This window comes from Lynx rufus, unplaced genomic scaffold, assembly GCF_022079265.1.
Source record: "Lynx rufus isolate CCGP_SWC_20201006 ecotype Redwood Valley unplaced genomic scaffold, mLynRuf1.p SCAF_10, whole genome shotgun sequence".
Classification (NCBI taxonomy): domain Eukaryota; kingdom Metazoa; phylum Chordata; class Mammalia; order Carnivora; family Felidae; genus Lynx; species Lynx rufus.
Genome location: NW_025814824.1, coordinates 79,774,834 through 79,792,827, shown reverse-complemented (window position 1 = coordinate 79,792,827; position 17,994 = coordinate 79,774,834). Strand labels below are relative to the sequence as shown.

Here is a 17,994-nt window from a genome sequence, read left to right as displayed (position 1 = left end):
GCGCCTGAGGGGGTTTGCAGGTTCCTCAGGGTAGTGGCTTCTTGCACTAAAATCAAGTACAGATTTCCATGTTTGTCCCCAAGCCAACCGGGTCCGTTGTTGGAGGAAGGCCCAGGAGTGTGCAGTTAGAGGATGCGAGGGCCAGCCTTGGGTTTTGCTAATCCCCGGGCTTCCTGGGCTCCCTTTGAAAAACCACTGGTGTGGGGGCACCTGGATGGCTCTGTCGGTTGACTGTCTGACTCTTGATTTTGGCTCAGGTCATGATCCCAGGGATGAGGGATCAAGGTCCTCATTGGGCTCTGCGCTCAGTGTGGAGCCTGCTTGGGATTCTCTTTCTCTCTCTCTTTCTCTTTCCCTCTCCCTCCCTCCTTCCACCCCTCCCCTACTTGTGTGCGCATGTGTGCATGCATGTGTGTGCGTGTGCTCTCTCTCCCTCTGTCTAAAAAAGAAAAAAAAAAAAGGGAAAAACCACTGGTTTAGTGGTTTAGTGAAAAGAACGTGAATAGACCTGCTTTAAATCCTGATTCCGCCACCTTTTCCTTTGGGTAAGTTGCTGGTGTATTTGAACCTCTGTTTCCTGATTGGTAAAATGGGTGGGGTCAGAGCATCTGCCCACAGGGGTGTTGTGAGAGCTGCGTGAGGGGATGGTTGTAAAGGGCCCATCACTGTCCTAAACGCTGTAGAGGTTTGCAGAGAAAGGTGGTGGGTGGTGTTTTGGGAGGACGATCGCTGAGGGCCAGAGCAGTCCGGGAGGGCATCGTGGAAGAGATGGCACTGGGAATGGACCTTGCAGGGTGAGCATGCTGTCTCCAGGCAGAACTGGGGGGAGCTATACTGTCTGTTTCCAGATGGAGAGGGACAGGTGGTCAGGCGAGGTAAGGCTACAAGGTAGGCTGGAGCCCGTGGTGGGAAGTAGGGGGCCTGGGACGAAGGTTTGTTAAGCAAGGTGGCTTCATTCACAGTTAGCACGAGGTCACTGCGGGGTCCTGGGTAGAGATGTAATGATCGGGGTGTGTGTGTGTGATTTGGTGGGTGAACGCAGAGATAGACCAGTTAGGAAGCTGTTGCACTTGAGCAGCTGAGAGCTGATTTCTGAAGAAGGCAGAGGCAGGGGGGTGGAGGGAGAGGAGGGCTGAGCAGGGAGGACATTTTTCTCCCCAGTACTTCCGGTTCTACCTGTCCTCTTAATACTTCCTCAAGGGAGGATGGGGGACTGTCCGGGTACTCAGAGTCCCGGTTCACCAGGCCAGCCTTGCTGATGCGTGGGTTACTCTCCCTTAAGGCAAGAACCCAGGTTCCGGATTCCCTAGCTTTCTTGCTGCAGACCTAACCAGGCCTGGCACTTGTTGGGGAGATGGCTCCCCTGAGCTGCATGTACCCTCCTCCTTCAAAAAGCAAAACCCAGAACAGCCGTGTTTTATCAGAAAGCCCTGCTTCGGGTAGGCCATTTTCACAGACTTGTACTTTGATTCCCAGTCTGTGGTTGGTTCAGCTCCTGTGAGAACTCCAGGGGGTTGGGGGTAGGGGTAGCTGGCAGGGCGGGATTTGGGCACTCGTGTCCACGTAAAATCACCACATACTCACCCTTCCTCTCTCGTGTGCTCTGCGCGGAGGCTGGGCTCTCCCTTCAGGCCTGAGTCACCTGGCAAGGTGTGTGTGAGAGCCAGGGGGAGGAGCGGGATCTGGGGCCCGGTGGGTGGTGATGCTGTGGCCACAGGAGGAAACCTGGGAGTAGAGGTCCGCCTGGAGGATATGCGTGCAGAGGGCGGGAGATGACATAGTGTCGTTTCCTGTGCACCTGCTGTGCTGGGTGCCCATCGCACATTGTCTCATTTAACTAACTCCGGGGACCCTAGGAGCCTGTACCGTTATCCCCATTTACTGGAAAGGAAACACTCAAAGATTTTTGTTATCTATCTGTGGTCACACGGCTAGTTAGCGGTAGAGCCCGGATTCGAGTCTACTTCTGCCTATCTTCACAGCCTGGGGATATTGAAAGAGGTTTGGGGAAACCACCCAAGATTATCAATTTTCGGTTCTGATTGTTTTGCTCAGGCGAGACATGCCGTCTCCATGCCTCCCCTAAACATTTATTATAACTCCACTGGTGCCGAGCACAGGAGCCTGTCGGCGCCTCTGTGTTGCCATGGCAGCTGCTCCTCCTCAAGGCCACCTCAGCACACACGTGCCCCCCTCCCTGCAGTGGGCCTTTTACTTCAAGCCTTCTCTGACTGCTCTTCGCGTGAGGTCCAGGGTCCTTGGTCCCGCCCCATTCATTAGCAGGAGGGCGTAGCTTTCAGGCTGGATGTTTTGTCAACCCCGAGTCCTTGAGAAACTGTGACATTAGCTTGGGGTGTTGGAATTGTTGACCAGTGGCAGCCGGTGTCCCAGAGTGGTTTTCTATTTCTTTGGTCTTAACAGAGGTGCGGTTGGGTGAGAGAGAGCGCAGAATTTGGGGTCTGACCGACCTGGGTTTGAATTTCAGCACTAGAACTTACTTGTTGTAAAGCTCTGTAAACAACTTTCAGCCTCCGTGAGCCTTGGTTTCCTTTCTATAAACACAGGACTCGGGGCGCCTGGGTGGCGCAGTCGGTTAAGCGTCCGACTTCAGCCAGGTCACGATCTCGCGGTCCGTGAGTTCGAGCCCCGCGTCAGGCTCTGGGCTGATGGCTCAGAGCCTGGAGCCTGTTTCCGATTCTGTGTCTCCCTCTCTCTCTGCCCCTCCCCGGTTCATGCTCTGTCTCTCTCTGTCCCAAAAATAAATAAACGTTGGAAAAAAAAAATTTTAAAAAAAAACACAGGACTCAATACTTACCATGTATGCAGTCATCAGGGCTCAGGATGTTTTATGTCCAAGGGCCTTGGCACATGCTTGGCTCAAGGCGGGTGCGGGGTAAATAGTAGTTTCTATTACAAATGGTTATAATAAGAGAAATGCTTTATCCTGTTTGGTGTCCTGACTTTCCCTGAGACTCTGATTTACGCTGAGGTCCTTCTACCACCAAAAATACACACACACGCGCGCACACACACACACACACACACACACACACACACACATTTGCATAGGCTCCCGGGGACCCATTCAGTGGACCTCAGATTAAGCACCTGTAATCTTGAGGAATGACCCAGTTACATGTCCTTTGTGGGATTTTGGAACAGGTCATTTTCATGTGGTCAACTCTGTTAGTTTGGGGAACATGTGGAAGAAATGTGGCATATTGGTCACCTTTCTCACTTAAAACATGCAAGTTCTTAATCTAGGTACCCGCATTAAAATTGTATAAGCAAATGAAACGGGAGAGCGGAGTAAATTGCTGTACATGCACATAGAGACTAGAACTTGAACCAGACATTAAAATAATGCGTCTGATGGGTGCTTACGTGACGGAGAGAACGGAATCAAGGAAATGATGTAAGTGGACCAGTAATTACTATGCATGTAAACGGTGTACACTTTTGACTTAGCATATGATGCAGAAGTATTTTAAGATTAAAAAGGAGGCATGATCTTTTCAGGATGACCTTTCCAAGATGGCGGGCAAACTTATTGTGAATTTAAAGATGTACCTTTTGGCTTAACACAAGATTTTATGGTCCCTATGATCCAGTTTTTAGGAGGAGGTTTCTTTTTTTCTTTTTTTTTTTTAACGTTTATTGATTTTTGAGACAGAGAGAGACAGAGCATGAACAGGGGAGGGTCAGAGAGAGAGAGGGAGACACAGAATCTGAAACAGGCTCCAGGCTCTGAGCCGTCAGCACAGAGCCTGATGTGGGGTTCGAACCCACGAACTACAAGATCATGACCTGAGCCGAAGTTGGCCGCTTAACCGACTGAGCCACCCAGGCGCCCTAGGAGGAGGTTTCTACGAGCAAGTGTCAGATGACTGTAGGTGGATGGGGATCATTTCAAAAGAAATCCAGACCCTGGTCATAGTGTGGAAGTGAGCTTGAGAGGCTGGTAATCAGAGGTGGCATCAGGCGGGTGCTGTCCCTTAGTGACCATGATTGTGGGTAAATAACTTTACCTGAGCCTGTTTCCCCATTCATAAAATGGGGAGCAAATCCCATCTACCTGATCCGTCCGTCCGTCGATCCATCCATCCGTCCGTCCTCCCAGCAGATATTTATTGAGTGCTATTCTGGTTGTTTACTGCATTTGCCATTCCTAGGTGTTGCTGCTGATGTTCTAGGGGCTGTGTTCTGAGCACCCTGGTTCTTTTTGGTGGGAAATGGTATTTAAAGACTACAGTCTGGATGCCGGGGAGGATGCTGATTTTAGGCTTTCGCAGTGAAAGGAAGGAAATCGCAGAAAGTAGAAGTTCATCTTGATAGTTGGAATTCATATTTACAAAGACATGTACTTATTTTTGCATTTGTATTGGTTTTCACTTAGGCTTGTAGTCTTGGTTCTCATCACATTAATATTTACTTATTTAATAAGTGTATATATACGTGCACAGTTTCAGAATAACAATACAAATATTGCTTCCAGCACGATTACTCAAACAGTGTAAGATTTTCTGCAGTGGTTCCTTGTGTCCTTGGAGAAGTACCCCACTTAGGGGCATATAAATTACTCTGCTTTTAAGTTGCTGAAATAACTCCTCCCTGTTTGGCTAACCAATCAACTTGATATACAGTTCGATTTATTTGTTTGTTTGTTTGCTGTGCTTCTGGTTTTAGGAGATTTTTATGTTGTTTTTCAAATAGTTACCTAAACATTTAAACGGCTTCGAGTGTCACATCTGTAAAATGAGTTCTTCTCCCTCCTTCTACCATGTTCTCTTTTATTTCCCTAAAGGCAACCATCTAATTTATTTTATAGTTAAATACATGACAGTATGCTATACATTCTTTTTTTTTTTTTTTTCCTCCTGGGTTCCTCCTGAACCCCACCTGAGCAGTACATTCTGAAGATTACTGTAGGGCAGCGTATTGATAGAGTCCTCATTCTTTTTTCTTTATCGGTTCTGAGTGCTCCATTGTGAGAATGTCCCATAGTTTATTCCTTTACTGGTGGATATTTGGGTGTTTCCAGCTTTTCGCTATTATGAATAGTACTTCAGTATTACAAATAGTGTATATCCTGAGGTAGTTATAATCACGCTGTTTACTGTTGGTTTTGTGGTTTTCTCCCTGACATTATAACACGAGCATTTTCCATGTTACTTGTGAATGTCATTATTGAAGATAATTTTTTTTTTTCCTGATCAGGAAAGTAATATAGACTTATTTAGAGATTTTAGAAACTCAGAAAAATAAGAATCAGTTGAAAGTCACCCACATTCCCACTGTTTAGGTATACTATTTTGACGTGCTTCCTCATGGGCTTAACAATATTTTGTGTAAGCATTTAGGAAACAATCAGCATCATATTATATAGTATCCTGGTTTGGTGTTCCTCAGAATTGTGTGCTTTTTTTTTTTATACCGTACTGTTTATAATTAATTCCCTATTGTTGGATATTTAATTTCTTTCTGGTTTTCGGTATTATAAATAATGTTGTGATGAATGTGCATAAAGCTTTTTCCAAATTTCAGCTTATTCCTTTTTTTAAGTTTATTACTTTTGAGAGAGAGAGCGCGAGTCGGGGAGAGGCGCAGAGAGAGAGGGAGAGTGAGAGAATCCCCAGCAGGCCTGATACGGGGCTTGAACCCACGAACTGTGCAATCATGACCTGAGCCGAAGTCGGACGCTTAACCGACTGAGCCCCCCCAGGCGCCCCCTCAGCTTATTTTTGAAGCTGGTTTTCACGAGACCTTCTGTGAGAAGGAAGCGCATGTTTGTTAAAACACATCTGTTCGCTTGCTCTTCTATAGCGGAAACAGGGGAGGGAGTGTCCCCTTGAAATCTGTGAAATAAATTCTGTTTTTTCTTTTCCTTTGGGTAGGACCTTAGGAATGAAGTTGAGAAATTACGCGATGAAGTGAATGAGAGAGAGAAGGCCGTGGAGAATCGTTACAAGAGTCTTTTGAGTGAAAGCAATAAAAAATCGCACAGTCAAGAGCAGATGATCAGAAGTCTAACAGGAAGTATGAATCCAAAGGACTTGTTGCTTCGGGTACCAAAGCTTCTTTTTCTTTTGTGTTTAAATCTGTTGACTTGCCATAGGTCGTTTTGTTGAAAAACTCTTTTGCAGAAATGCGTATATAAAAATAAGGCTGGCAAAAATGATTATAGCCTTCGCTGCTGTGTGTCAGAGCACATCAGAGCTTTCTTTATGTCCTTTGGATGCCAGCCACCAGCAAGAAGGGAAGGGACTGATTCTGGGTCGTACGACTGGTCAGCGGCAGAGCGCGATTGAGGCCCTGGGCTGTTTCGCTCCAGAGGCCGGCCCGCTTCACCGAGGTCCTTCCGCCGTGAGTGCCTGCTGCTCCTGACGTGCACCGTGGCCTCTGACTCTGTGCTTTTCCTCTAACTGTCCCTTTTTGTCGCGGAGTACCCCTCTTGCTTGATCGTATAGTGAAGTTTTGATTTAGTGCAGGCGTACAGGTAAGCCAAGCTGGACTCACCATGGGCATTTAACTCTGCCTCCAACTGGAGCCTTGTTAAGATGACAGTGAAGGGATGAAAGGTACAAGCCCACAGGACTGAGAGCCTTTGGGTGATTTTATTACTTTCACTCAAAAGTGAAATAAGTGCCAATAAGAAGCAAGCTGGTTTACCCTACAGAACCCAGAGAGGCGCAGCAGGCAGATGAGGGTCCTGGTTCCTTTGTAACCAGGAGATTTGGCTGGAATGCTGGGCAGTTTGGTGACCGCGTCCTCTTCACCATCTCTCTGCTGAACCTAAACCAGAGAAGCTCTGGCCTGGGGGTCACCAGATACAGCTGAAGGCAGGAGTGGGTCTCTTGGATGCAAACGAGGAGGGAGTGGAAGGCAGGAGTGGGTCTCTTGGATGCAAACGAGGAGGGAGTGGAAGAGTCCTTGAGGGGAGAAAAGACAGTCGGGCGTCTTCCAGCAGGACAAGCAAGTCCCCACTTGGTCCTCTCACAACGAGCCTGCACTGCCCTGCCCTTTCCACACTCAGAGCCTCTGAGCACTTTTTTTTTTTTTTTAATTTTTTTTTTCAACGTTTTTTATTTATTTTTGGGACAGAGAGAGACAGAGCATGAACGGGGGAGGGGCAGAGAGAGAGGGAGACACAGCATCGGAAACAGGCTCCAGGCTCCGAGCCATCAGCCCAGAGCCTGACGCGGGGCTCGAACTCACGGAGCGCGAGATCGTGACCTGGCTGAAGTCGGATGCTTAACCGACTGCGCCACCCAGGCGCCCCAAGAGCACTTTTACCTTTAAAGGTAGCTGGATGGCCTGAGTTCCCCAAACAGGAGAAAAGTGTCTAAGAGGAAAGACAGACAGACAGCACAAAGCTGTGTGGAGGCAGTAGAAACCGGAGGATGTGAAGCAGACCAGACAGCTCTCCAAAGGCTCTATACTATAACTTCTTTAGATAGGAGCCAAGATCAGGATCTGAAAAATAAAAGATACTTGGAAAAGAAGAATGAGCTGTTGGAAATTGCAAGTGTGATTACAGATATAAAAAGTTTCATAGGAGAGTTAGAAACACTGGAAGATAAAGTTGAGTGAGTTTTCCAGAAAATGGAATCCAACAAAGAAACAAACAGGGGTGAGAAAATGAGAGGGAAGCAATAAGAGCTGTAGAAGCCTGACTCAGGAGCTCCAATCTCTGGCCAACAGGAGGTCCCGAAAGATGGGACAAGGCAGAGCAGAGGAGGGAAAACCTGAGTATTAGGAGAGCTTCCGGAGCGGAAGGACAGACACCTGTGCCTCAACAGGGTCTGCTGCGTTTCTTACACAATGAGTCGTGAGTGACCCACACTGCCAAGGCACGTCCTTGTGAAATAGTAGCACGTGGGGATAAAGAGAGGCTCTGAGAGGCTTCTAGAGCGAGATGCAAAGGACCCAGACTCGGAATAACATCAGAGGTCTCAGCAGCAACACCGGAGGCCAGAAGGCAGGAGAACAGCACTTTCAGATTGTGGGGGAAGAGCGACGTCCAGCCCAGCATTCTGTACTCCGCTGAGCTGGCAGCGAGAGGGGGGCGGACAAAGGCGTTTTCTGGCATTCGGTGCCTAAAATCCTATGCCTCCAGGGTACCCCCTTGCAGGGAACTCCTGAACAGTGATCCTATCCATACAAATGAGAAGCTAACTGAACAGGACAGAGACGTGGGATCCAGCAAGTAGGGGATTTTCCTAGGTTGTGGTGACCAGAAGTGCCAGGGTGCAGAGAGCTTGTATTTGAGTGCTTTCGAGAGAGGGCCTCCACGTTGGGCTTTCTCCAAGAAACAGAAACGGAGCCCTTCACTTACCTGGTGTGTCTGGCTCCATCTAGAGACATTTGAAAGTTATTTTAGAGAGTTTAGAGATGAATTTACAGGGGCGCCTGGGTGGCTCAGTCGGTTAAGCGTCCGACTTGGGCTCAGGTCATGATCTCGCGGTCCATGAGTTCGAGCCCCGCGTCGGGCTCTGTGCTGACAGCTCAGGGCCTGGAGCCTGTTTCAGATTCTGTGTCTCCCTCTCTCTCTGGCCCTCCCCCGTTCATGCTCTGTCTCTCTCTGTCTCAAAAATAAAATAAACGTTAAAAATTAAAAAAAAAAAAAAAAGAGATGAATTTACATTAAGTACCTAATTTAGTTTCATGAACTAAGTGGACAAATAGAGCAAAGCACTTGTTACTGATTCCAAGGAAAGCAGAGAAACAAGCATGAAAGGAGATGTGCTCACAGGAGGGCCATGTGGGTGAGTCGTGGACAGCATTTGTGTGGTCATGATGCTGTGAATGCGGACTGTCATTTGAATTGAAATTGTAACTATCAGGAAAAGTGCTGAGGTGGGGAGGCAGATGATGTAAGAGCCAAACCCCTGAACTTGTGCCGTAGGAGCCGAGACCCATGTTACTTTCACAAGTCAGGCCGCGGGAGAGTAGGAATGTAATATAAATAGCGGAAGAAGCCGAGGGGCTGGAAGCTGTGTTTTCCTGGGAGTGGGGCCCGGAGGTGAGGAGGAAGAGGTGGGGGCTGACGTTTTCCCTGTAAGCCGTGCTGTGCTGTTTGATTGTTACACAGCGTATACGTATAATTGGACTTTTAAAAAAGGAAAATGAAAAGCGTTACGTCAAGCGCAGCTGTATTATAGCAAGTCTAGAAATTCACTATTGGTTATTTGGTTTCTAATTTTTCCTGGGATAGTTAAAGAGGTTTTTATAAGAAAAAGTGCCTCTGTTTTTTTCATGTTTGTGCTGATCTCCTTTCTCATAAAAGCTTGACATGATGAAGTATGTCTGATAGGTTCTTAGGAATGAGAGGTGGTTCTCGTCCTTAATTTCTGACCCAGAGTGGACAGACCCCTAGCTAAGGAGTTTCTAGGTTTTAAACACTTAGAGATAGATTCCATGCTTGAACTTGGCCACGAGATCAGAGAAACGGTCTCCAGTCCTGTTGTGTTGTTGAATGCCCGATCTTCTGAAGGGGTCGATGAGGGGGACTGTATTGTGCGTCATCACGAGGACCCTTTCATCTGTGACCACACCTCAGAACACTGTTTGCAGTTTTTCTTCCCGAAGTCCAGTTTCCTCGCGGATATCGATGGTTCAAGTTTTGTCAAATTTGTGATGTTTCGAGAGAGACGGGATTTTGTTGGGTTGCGACAAACACTTCCTCTATCATCGCAGTAACCCCGCAGGATAGAAAGCAGACCCGGAGGTCACGCCCTGGCCAAGGGGGACCCAGGATGGGAACCCCATCCCATGGGGCCAGGCCTGGGCTTGGTGCTCCACACCCGTTGGGCAGCCATCTCGGTGGTGGGAAGAAGGGCTTTGTAACGACTGCCACCACCTTGCCTGTGCCGTGCCCGCGGGCTGCTTTTCTCCTGGGGGTGCTGGCTGCATTACAGTTTTGTGATTGCCTAGTATTTGGGGATGATGGAAATTTTTTCGAGGAAAATAATGTGAAGAAAAAATAAAATATCTTCCCTTCAAGAGTTCTGGACAATCTGTTACGAAGATTTTTTTTTTTCTTGATGAAAACTTCCTCACGATTTGTTTCCATAGAAATTCGGTGAAAAAGATTCGGAAGCAGTCCAGCAGAACTGTCATTCACAGACCGGGGAGGATCTCACGGTCAGGAGTGAAGACTCCCCGGAAAAGTGCTCTTTGTGGCGGTCACCATGCAAACGGCTCTTCTCCGAGGTAAGCTTGACCGGAGTCGGACGTCACACGTGAACTCACGTTCTCTCCCGACACGTATGTGATACCTGCTCTCATCTAGAGCCCCTCCAGGGCCTTCTTGCCAGTAATTGAGCTTCTAACAGATACGGGGAGGGTTCTTTGTCTGCCTTACAGATTAGTATCCATTAGCTGAGCACTGGCATTTGCAACACTCAGGAAACTGGTAAATCACAGCTCGTTGAAGATGAGCCTAGGGGTTGCCTGGGTGGCTCAGTCTGTTAAGCATCTGACTCTTGATTTTAGCTCAGGTCATGATTTCACAGTCCGTGGGTTTGAGCTCCGTTTCAGGCTCTGTGCTGACAGTGCGGAGCCTGCTTGGGTTTCTCTCTCTGTAAACCCGCTCACGTGCTCTCTCTCGAAATATGAACTGTAAAAAAAATTGAAAAAAAAAAAGAAAAAGATGAGCCTTGTATTTGCTGTCCCAGGGTTCACCTCTCAAGAACTATGTAATCTCTGTATGTAATTTCTGTGTTAAGAAAATTTTCCTGTTCAAATACACACGAAAACTGGCCCAGCAGGCCCTCCTTCCTGGTCTGGCCTCAGGTCGCTCGCCATCATCTCTAACTACAGCTGACTTCTTGCAGATTCCTGAAAGTGCCGTGTTTGCGCCTCTCTCTGTGCCTTTGCATGTGCTGTTCCATCTGCCTGGAGTGGCTTTTGTGTCCTTGTTTACTGGGTGACTCCTAAACATCCCTAAAGGAGCCCCTGTGGTGTCGCCTTCCCTGCCCCTGCTTAGCAGTGACGTCTCCTCTTCCTCCCTGGCGCTCAGCACTTTGCACGCCCATCCTTGTGTTGGCGTTATGGGATCCCCGTAACACCCATAACCATCACCATAACACCCGAGTGGTGCCCCTCACCCAGGCCCTTACACACCACGGATGGCACCTCAGGGTAGGGGACTGGAATTCGTGTGTGAATCCCGATGCCTGGCCCAGTGCGTGGCCCAGTAAGCAAATGTCTGTTGAGTGAAGAAATGATTTGGTTCGTGTGACATACATACAGATTGCTCTGACCCCCAGCTTGCATGTGATGCAACTTGGCAGCCAGATGTGGGAAAGGAGAGGAGCTCACTGTAGGCCAAGGTTTTGGTTTTTTTTTTTCCCTTAAACCTGGCTTTAATTAAGTTCATACATTCAGAAGACAGAGAACTCTTACGCAAATTAGCTCCCTGATGAATGGCTCTGATCGTGACGTGTGGTTTTGTGAAGGGTGATTCTCACAATAATTAACAACCGGTACAGCACGGGCACACCCATCGGATCAGACTCGGGCAGTAGGGCTGGAGTACCTGCTCTGGTGCGGGTACCAACCCTGCGGTTACTGGATTCCGGAGAGGTCCTAGGGGAGGGGCCAGGGCACCTGGGGTGGTTGGGGAGGACGAATCAGGGGTCGTTTTACGGCTGGTGTAGGAGTTGTTTGGCAGCCAGTGCTAGCTGTTGCACTGTGGATAGGCTCAGGGTCAGCCCTGGGCCGGGGGGCATCACTGACTGGACAGTGGGGGCTTTTTCTTACCTCCGACCCTTGGTGGACTGGCATTCTGCCGTTTCTCTTGGATGAGAATACCAGCATAGCGTCGAGGACCCCTTGGGCTGGGCCAGAAGCCTGGAGGCCAGGATTTTCTCTTGGCTCTGTCACCACGTAGGTGATGCTGGGCATTTAGACGGACAGATCTTCACTGACCTGAACGCATCTCATCGAACTTTGCTATGTCGAATCCTGTTTTAGTCACGTAAACTGTGTCTAAGTGTCGAACGAAACGTTTATGGGTGTGTGGAACAGGCTGAGTGTTTTCCAGTTTAATCTCACTAGTTTGATCAGCTGTCCCGCTTTTTTGGTTTCTTGGGCTGGGCGCTGTCTGTACTGCGTAGAATGACAAGTGAAGAGTCATCATTTCATTTTCTGTTACATGTAGATGCTGGTGATGTTTAAATTACCACAATGCCTTAGTATTTTATTTTATTAAAAAAATTTTTTTAACGTTTATTCATTTTTGAGAGACAGCGAGACAGAGCGCGAGCAGGGGAGGGGCAGAGAGAGGGAGACACAGAATCCGCAGCAGGCTCCAGGCTCCAGGCTCCAAGCTGTCAGCACAGAGCTTGATGAGGGGCTCGAATCCATGAACCGTGAGATCATAACCTGAGCTGAAGTCAGACGCTCGAGCGACTGAGCCACCCAGGCGCCCTTAAAATGCCTTAGTGTTTTCGCAAAGGCTTTAATTCTGTTCTGCAAGACTAATTGCTAATTGTGGGTAAGGAATTATAAATGATCGTTTTGGAATTATAAATTTCTAAAGTGTCAGTTCAGGTAGTCCCGACTGGGCGCAGCCTGCAGTTTCCTTCCCCTCGCGCCCCTCCTCCCCCCCCCCCCCCCCCAATGAGAAAGGTATGCTTTTTAGACCGTAGTTCGTTCTTTGTAGAAAACGTGGATTTCTCCTGTTGTGCCCTCGGCCACTTTGTGTTGATTTAGGGTTTATCCTCTGCCCATTTCTACAAAGAACTTGAGGCTATGATGAGGTCTCCATGGAGTCTGGGCGGTCTCTGTTGCCTCTGATCACTGTGTGATCCTGAGAATTAATGCTGGACGATCAGGGAATTGAAGAACAGAGAGTAAACCACACTGACCGTATTTAACTCGCCTCAGCCAAAGATTTATAGCTTGGCTGTTGACATGGTTGGGACAGCGCTGCTGAATTTCCTGAGTATCCAAACAAATGTCTTTGTTGCCGAGCTGTGACATAGCTACCAAAGTAGACACCATCCATCTAGCAGGCCACTAAATTGCCCTGCTTACCAAGAAGTGAGCCGTTAAGCTTTCTCTTTACATATCTGCTACCTCTTCAGGTTGTGGTCTGTGCATGACATGTGTTTCCTTCTAGTCATTAAGGAAACTGTGCAGAGTAGGAAATGCCCAGGATTTGTGTTGGAACGCCGGTTCTTCTTGCTAGTTCCGTGACCTTGGGCAAGTCCCTTCATCTCTCTGAAACCCACCCTCCCGATCTGTGAATGGGGGAATTGCATGCTTACCTCCTGATAGAATTGGAAATAATGTAAGTGCATTACTTAAGGGTCTTCTGGTTGCAAGCTGTGAATCCAGCATTGAGCAGTGTGGTCAAAACAGTCACAGCGAAAGGGAGTATTTGTTGGGAGAGCTGAGTAGCCGTGTCTCGGGGAGGGTGAAACTGTGGCAGCCCCGTGGGCAGCAGAGGTCTTGAACCCTCGAGCTCTGTCCTTGACATGATGCACACCCAGTGTTCCAGACTTCTGGTTTCTCAGTTGAAGTCTCTGAATCCGGAGAGAAAGTCAAACTGGTTCAGTGTGGGTCCAGGGGGCTGGCTCACTGACAGAGGGGGCTTCCAGGGTCTTGCCCCTGTGTTTTAGGGACAGTTTTCAGATGAGAGAGGGGAGGAGGGGTGAGCTGGGTGGTCATTCCAAGGGCTGTGGAGGAACGACTGCAGGTAGGTGTGTGGCTGTCATACTCTCCTTCGGGGTGAGAGACCTCCGGTCTGGCTGTGTCTTGTTCCTCGTCTGGGGGGCAGGAGGGAGGGTGGGGGTGGCTGCTTGTCGCTCCCTTCTGGGCGGCCTGGCCCTCTGCCTCTACGCTGAGGAGATCCACTGGTTTGTGAGCTCTGCTGAGGGAGCCAGATGACTTCATTCTAATGGGGCATGATTCAACACAGGGGAGTAGGTGAATGATGAAATGGGACCCAGATGGCTCTGAAGAGTTCATTTATTTAACATGGGTGAGCTATTTGCTTCTAGGAAGACGTTGACTCACTCTGACTTCCATTATGCAAAATACCCACAGGAATCTCTGCTCTTAAGATCCATATCGGTCCCTGTGTTCTCCGCTTACCCATTTCGTGCAGATTACCCATTTTCTTGCAGATTCCTGAAAGTGCCATGTTTGCGCCTCTCTCTGTGCCTTCGCACGTGCTGTTCCATCTGCCTGGAGTGGCTTTTGTGTCCTTGTTTACTGGGTGACTCCTAAACATCCCTAAAGGAGCCCCTGTGGTGTCGCCTTCCCTGCCCCTGCTTAGCAGTGACGTCTCCTCTTCCTCCCTGGCGCTCAGGACTTTGCACGCCCATCCTTGTGTTGGCGTTATGGGATCCCCATAACACCCATCACCATAACACCCGAGTGGTGCCCCTCACCCAGGCCCTTACACACCGTGGATGGCACCAGTCTGTGGCAGCATTTGGTCTGTGCCAGGTACTGTTCCTGGCTTGGGACATGGCTGCCCACAAGGGGCCGTCGGACCTGTCGGCAGGTGGTTGGTACGCTTGCCCCGGGGTGAAAGTGAACCAGTGCCGTGGGCGCTGGAAGAGGGCATTTTTCTCTGTCAAGCAAGGCTTCCTGGTGAGAATGTGGCCTAAGCAGACCCCGTAAGGTGCTTGGGAGTGTGTCAGTGGAGAGGGGTGAATGATGGTCTCTGCGGGGCGGGGGCGGGGGTCGTTCCTCTGGAGCTCGGACGGAGGGGTTCCTCCGTTCCACTGAGGAGGAAGAGCGGGGGGAAGGGAAGTGCAGGTGTGGGCAGCTGGCAGGTGGGGGTGGGGGGTTCGAAGAGCTGCCGGCGAGAAGGCCGGAGGGGAGCTGAGCCAGGCATCCGGGCCCTCGCCTTGCAGCGGGTGGTCCTCTGGGGCCCCGCCCACCACCCTCCGGTTAAGACACGGGGCCTGGGCACACACACTCCACACCTGGAGCCCACTCCATCCGACAGAAGTCCGTATTTACCCGTTTCTTTTCCTAGCCCTTCTTGGCTGGCTTTGCAGTTACATACGTAAGCACAGACTCTGACCGCCGCTTGTCAGCTGGACGGCCTCAAACAAATGTTCCCTCTCAGACAGTCAGTTTCGTCATCTGAAAAATGGGAGGATTAACACGCTTCCCTGGTTTCCATCAGACACGATCTGTGTCCCAAGTGCCTAGCATAGCACCAGAACGTGGGAACAGAAGTAATGGCTGACGTTATCGAGTGTTTATCTTGTACCGGTCATCACCCTGAGAACTTTGTAGAGATTAGCTCATTCGGTCTCCTTCACCGCCCTGTGAGCGACGTAGAATCATTACCTTCCTTTAGAGGTGTGCATATTGAAGCACAGAGAGGTTGAGGAACTTGCTGAAGGTCACACAGTAAGGTCACACCCTCCTAACTATCCCTGCCCTTCATGGTAGGTGCTCAAGAAGCAGTAGGTTTGTTTTAACGTTTGTTTATTTTGAAGAGACAGCGCGAGCGAGGGAGGTACAGAGAGAGAGGGAGCAGAGGATCCGAAGCGGGCTCTGTGCTGACAGCAGAGAGCCCAGCGTGGGGCTCGAACTCACAAACTGTGAGAGCGCGACCTGAGCCAGAGTCGGACGTTCAACTGACCGAGCCGCTCAGGCAAGAGGCAGTAGTTTTTTAAATTTTCTTCATCATTGTTGGCTGCCTTTCATGTGGTTGACAGTGACAGTGATTCCCTGCCAAGCGCCCCGGTGCGTCGCATCCATTCTGGGGCATGGATGGCCGGACTGAAGAGCTCAGACCTCAGGGCCTGGCTGCCTGGGTCCGTGCCCTGCCTCTCCACCTGACCTTGGCTGCCGTCAGCCCTCTGTGCCGCAGCTCCCTCATCGCGGAAATGAGGAGGGTGGTGACACCTCAGCTCCCTGGGTCGTTGGGAGGCCTGAGAAAATGCCCAGGGAGCACTGAGCACAGTGGCTGACACCGTCTTGTTATCCTGTTCAATTCTTCCCCGGGCTCTTCTCGGGGACCCTCTGTTGACGCACATGGTGTATACAGGTGGGAGCCGAGAGAATCCCACGTGACACTGTTGCTGTGCACAAAAGGCATATGGGAGCTCCCTGTGCCAGGGACATGTGGCATGATTTACAAAAGGGCCCGACATTTCTAGCAGTCTGGGTACCTAACTTCTCATGACCGAGCTGGTGGTTTAGCATTTGGAACCCTTAATTAGCAGGTGGTGCCTTTGCCTTGTCTTGTTCAGGGCGAGGGGCCTGGTGGTGTTCTCGCGGGTCAGGGGCCCCTAACCTTTCCTTGCCCTCTGCATCCCTGCGGCCGGCAGTCTGCGGAAGCCAGGGATCTCTTCCCTGGAAAGGTCTTCCAATGCATAAAATATATGCACAGGATTATAAAGGAAGCCAATTACTTTGAAATTCAGTCATCAGACTATTGAAAAAAATCTGCTTTGGAAATGGTGCTTCTTTATTAACGCATTAAATGACGGGGTCTCATGATGAGTATAGTGACTGCTATAGTTCTGAAGCGGTGGTAAAAATGAATATTTTAAGATAACTTGAGATGCCTGTAACACATACAGGGTCCCTGCGTTTCTTTGGGATGACACTGTCACAGGAAAACACCAACACCGCTGTGGTGCAGTAACCGTGCTCCTTTGGGTCCAGTCAGGTTTCCACCCGTGTCCCAGGCGGTATCTTAACTTTAGGAGAAGGCATAGGTCAGTGGGAAGTACAAGGGCTGCTTGCTGTTCTAGTCTCCCCACGACCTGAGCGCCGCCCTCGAGCATTTAGGGAGCATCTCGTCCACGCAGGACGCTGCCCCAGTCTGCGCATGTTAACTTTATTTAGCGTTCTTCCCTTGTCTTGGAATAATTTCAAATTTATAGGCAGGTTTCGAGAATAAAAGAGTTTACCTTTCCTGAGGCCTCTGAGAGCAAGTGGCCCACGAGAAGCCCTGTCCCCTCTGAGTCCCCTAGCGTGTATTTCCCGTAAGCAGGGACACTGACCTGTGTGCCATGGTGCAGCCATCAAGGGCAGGGACTAGGCCGACTCCCCCCCGCCTTCTAATCCTCAGACTCACGGGTGCTTCACTGCTCGTCCCGTAAAGCCCTTTGTGGCCAGAGGATCTGATTCGGGATCACACGTTGCTTTGTCGTGATTCTTTAGTCTTCAGTCTGGGGCAGTTTCTCGGTCTTACCCTTGACTTTCATGCCCTTCGTAATTTTGAAGTGTCCAGGCCAGTCATATGTAGAATGTCCTTCGGGTTGGGTTTGTCTGACGTTGCTGGGTTGATCGGGTTCAGGCAGGTGTATTTGGTGGGAATATCCTCTCATCGCAGCCTGTTGGTCCCCAATTTAGATTTGTCTCATTACCGGCCAAGCTGACTTCGACGGCTTTATGCAGGTGGCGCCTGCTAGGTGTCTTGACCACGTGGGTACTCTTTTTCCTTTGTAATTGGTAAGCATTTTGAGGTGTTTTGAGCCTATGTAAATACCCTGATATTCTTCAAACTTTCACCCATTTGCGTTAGCTGGCTACCTGAGGTCACATAAGTAGGTTCCAGAGATCCCCCTTAGGTCCCTTTGTCATCACTCTGTTCCGGATGCCTTTAGAAGCGGCTCACTTGGCCTTTTCTGTTTTAATGTAAGTCCCTTGTCCCTTTTGGTTGATGAACTTCTATTCTCCGGAGCAAGAGCAACGTGGAGAGGCGTTCTCTGTGGTGTTGCGAAAACGATGACCAGCCGCTTGGAGGGGAGGCAGTTTCACGACTGGTGGATCGGGTGACAGCGATGATCCTTTTATAGCAGCCATTCGGTGTTGGAAGCACAGCACTCGGCTTTGTTCCGAGGGACGTGGTGGGCAGTCATTCCCCACTCCTCCTGCAGGTGGTGCTCTGCGACCGTGGCCTGCCCGACAGCCTGGCACCCGGGATCACCTCCGTTTGGATTTAGAAACTACCCACATATGTTTGCATAACGTCAGGATGGACTCTTTTACAGTTCTCCCCTTAAT

At 49.6% G+C, this 17,994-nt stretch overlaps 1 protein-coding gene across 7 annotated transcripts in view; it reads left to right on the top strand.

The window, feature by feature from the left end:
- CDK5RAP2 (CDK5 regulatory subunit associated protein 2) overlaps positions 1-17,994 on the top strand; it is a 173,673-nt gene that overhangs the window by 70,377 nt on the left and 85,302 nt on the right. For all 7 annotated transcript variants that reach the window (XM_047068608.1, XM_047068639.1, XM_047068648.1 and 4 more), the window contains 2 exons: positions 5,895-6,065; positions 10,075-10,212. In XM_047068608.1, coding sequence (XP_046924564.1) covers positions 5,895-6,065; positions 10,075-10,212 — 309 coding nt within the window. The remainder of the gene's footprint in view (positions 1-5,894; positions 6,066-10,074; positions 10,213-17,994) is intronic.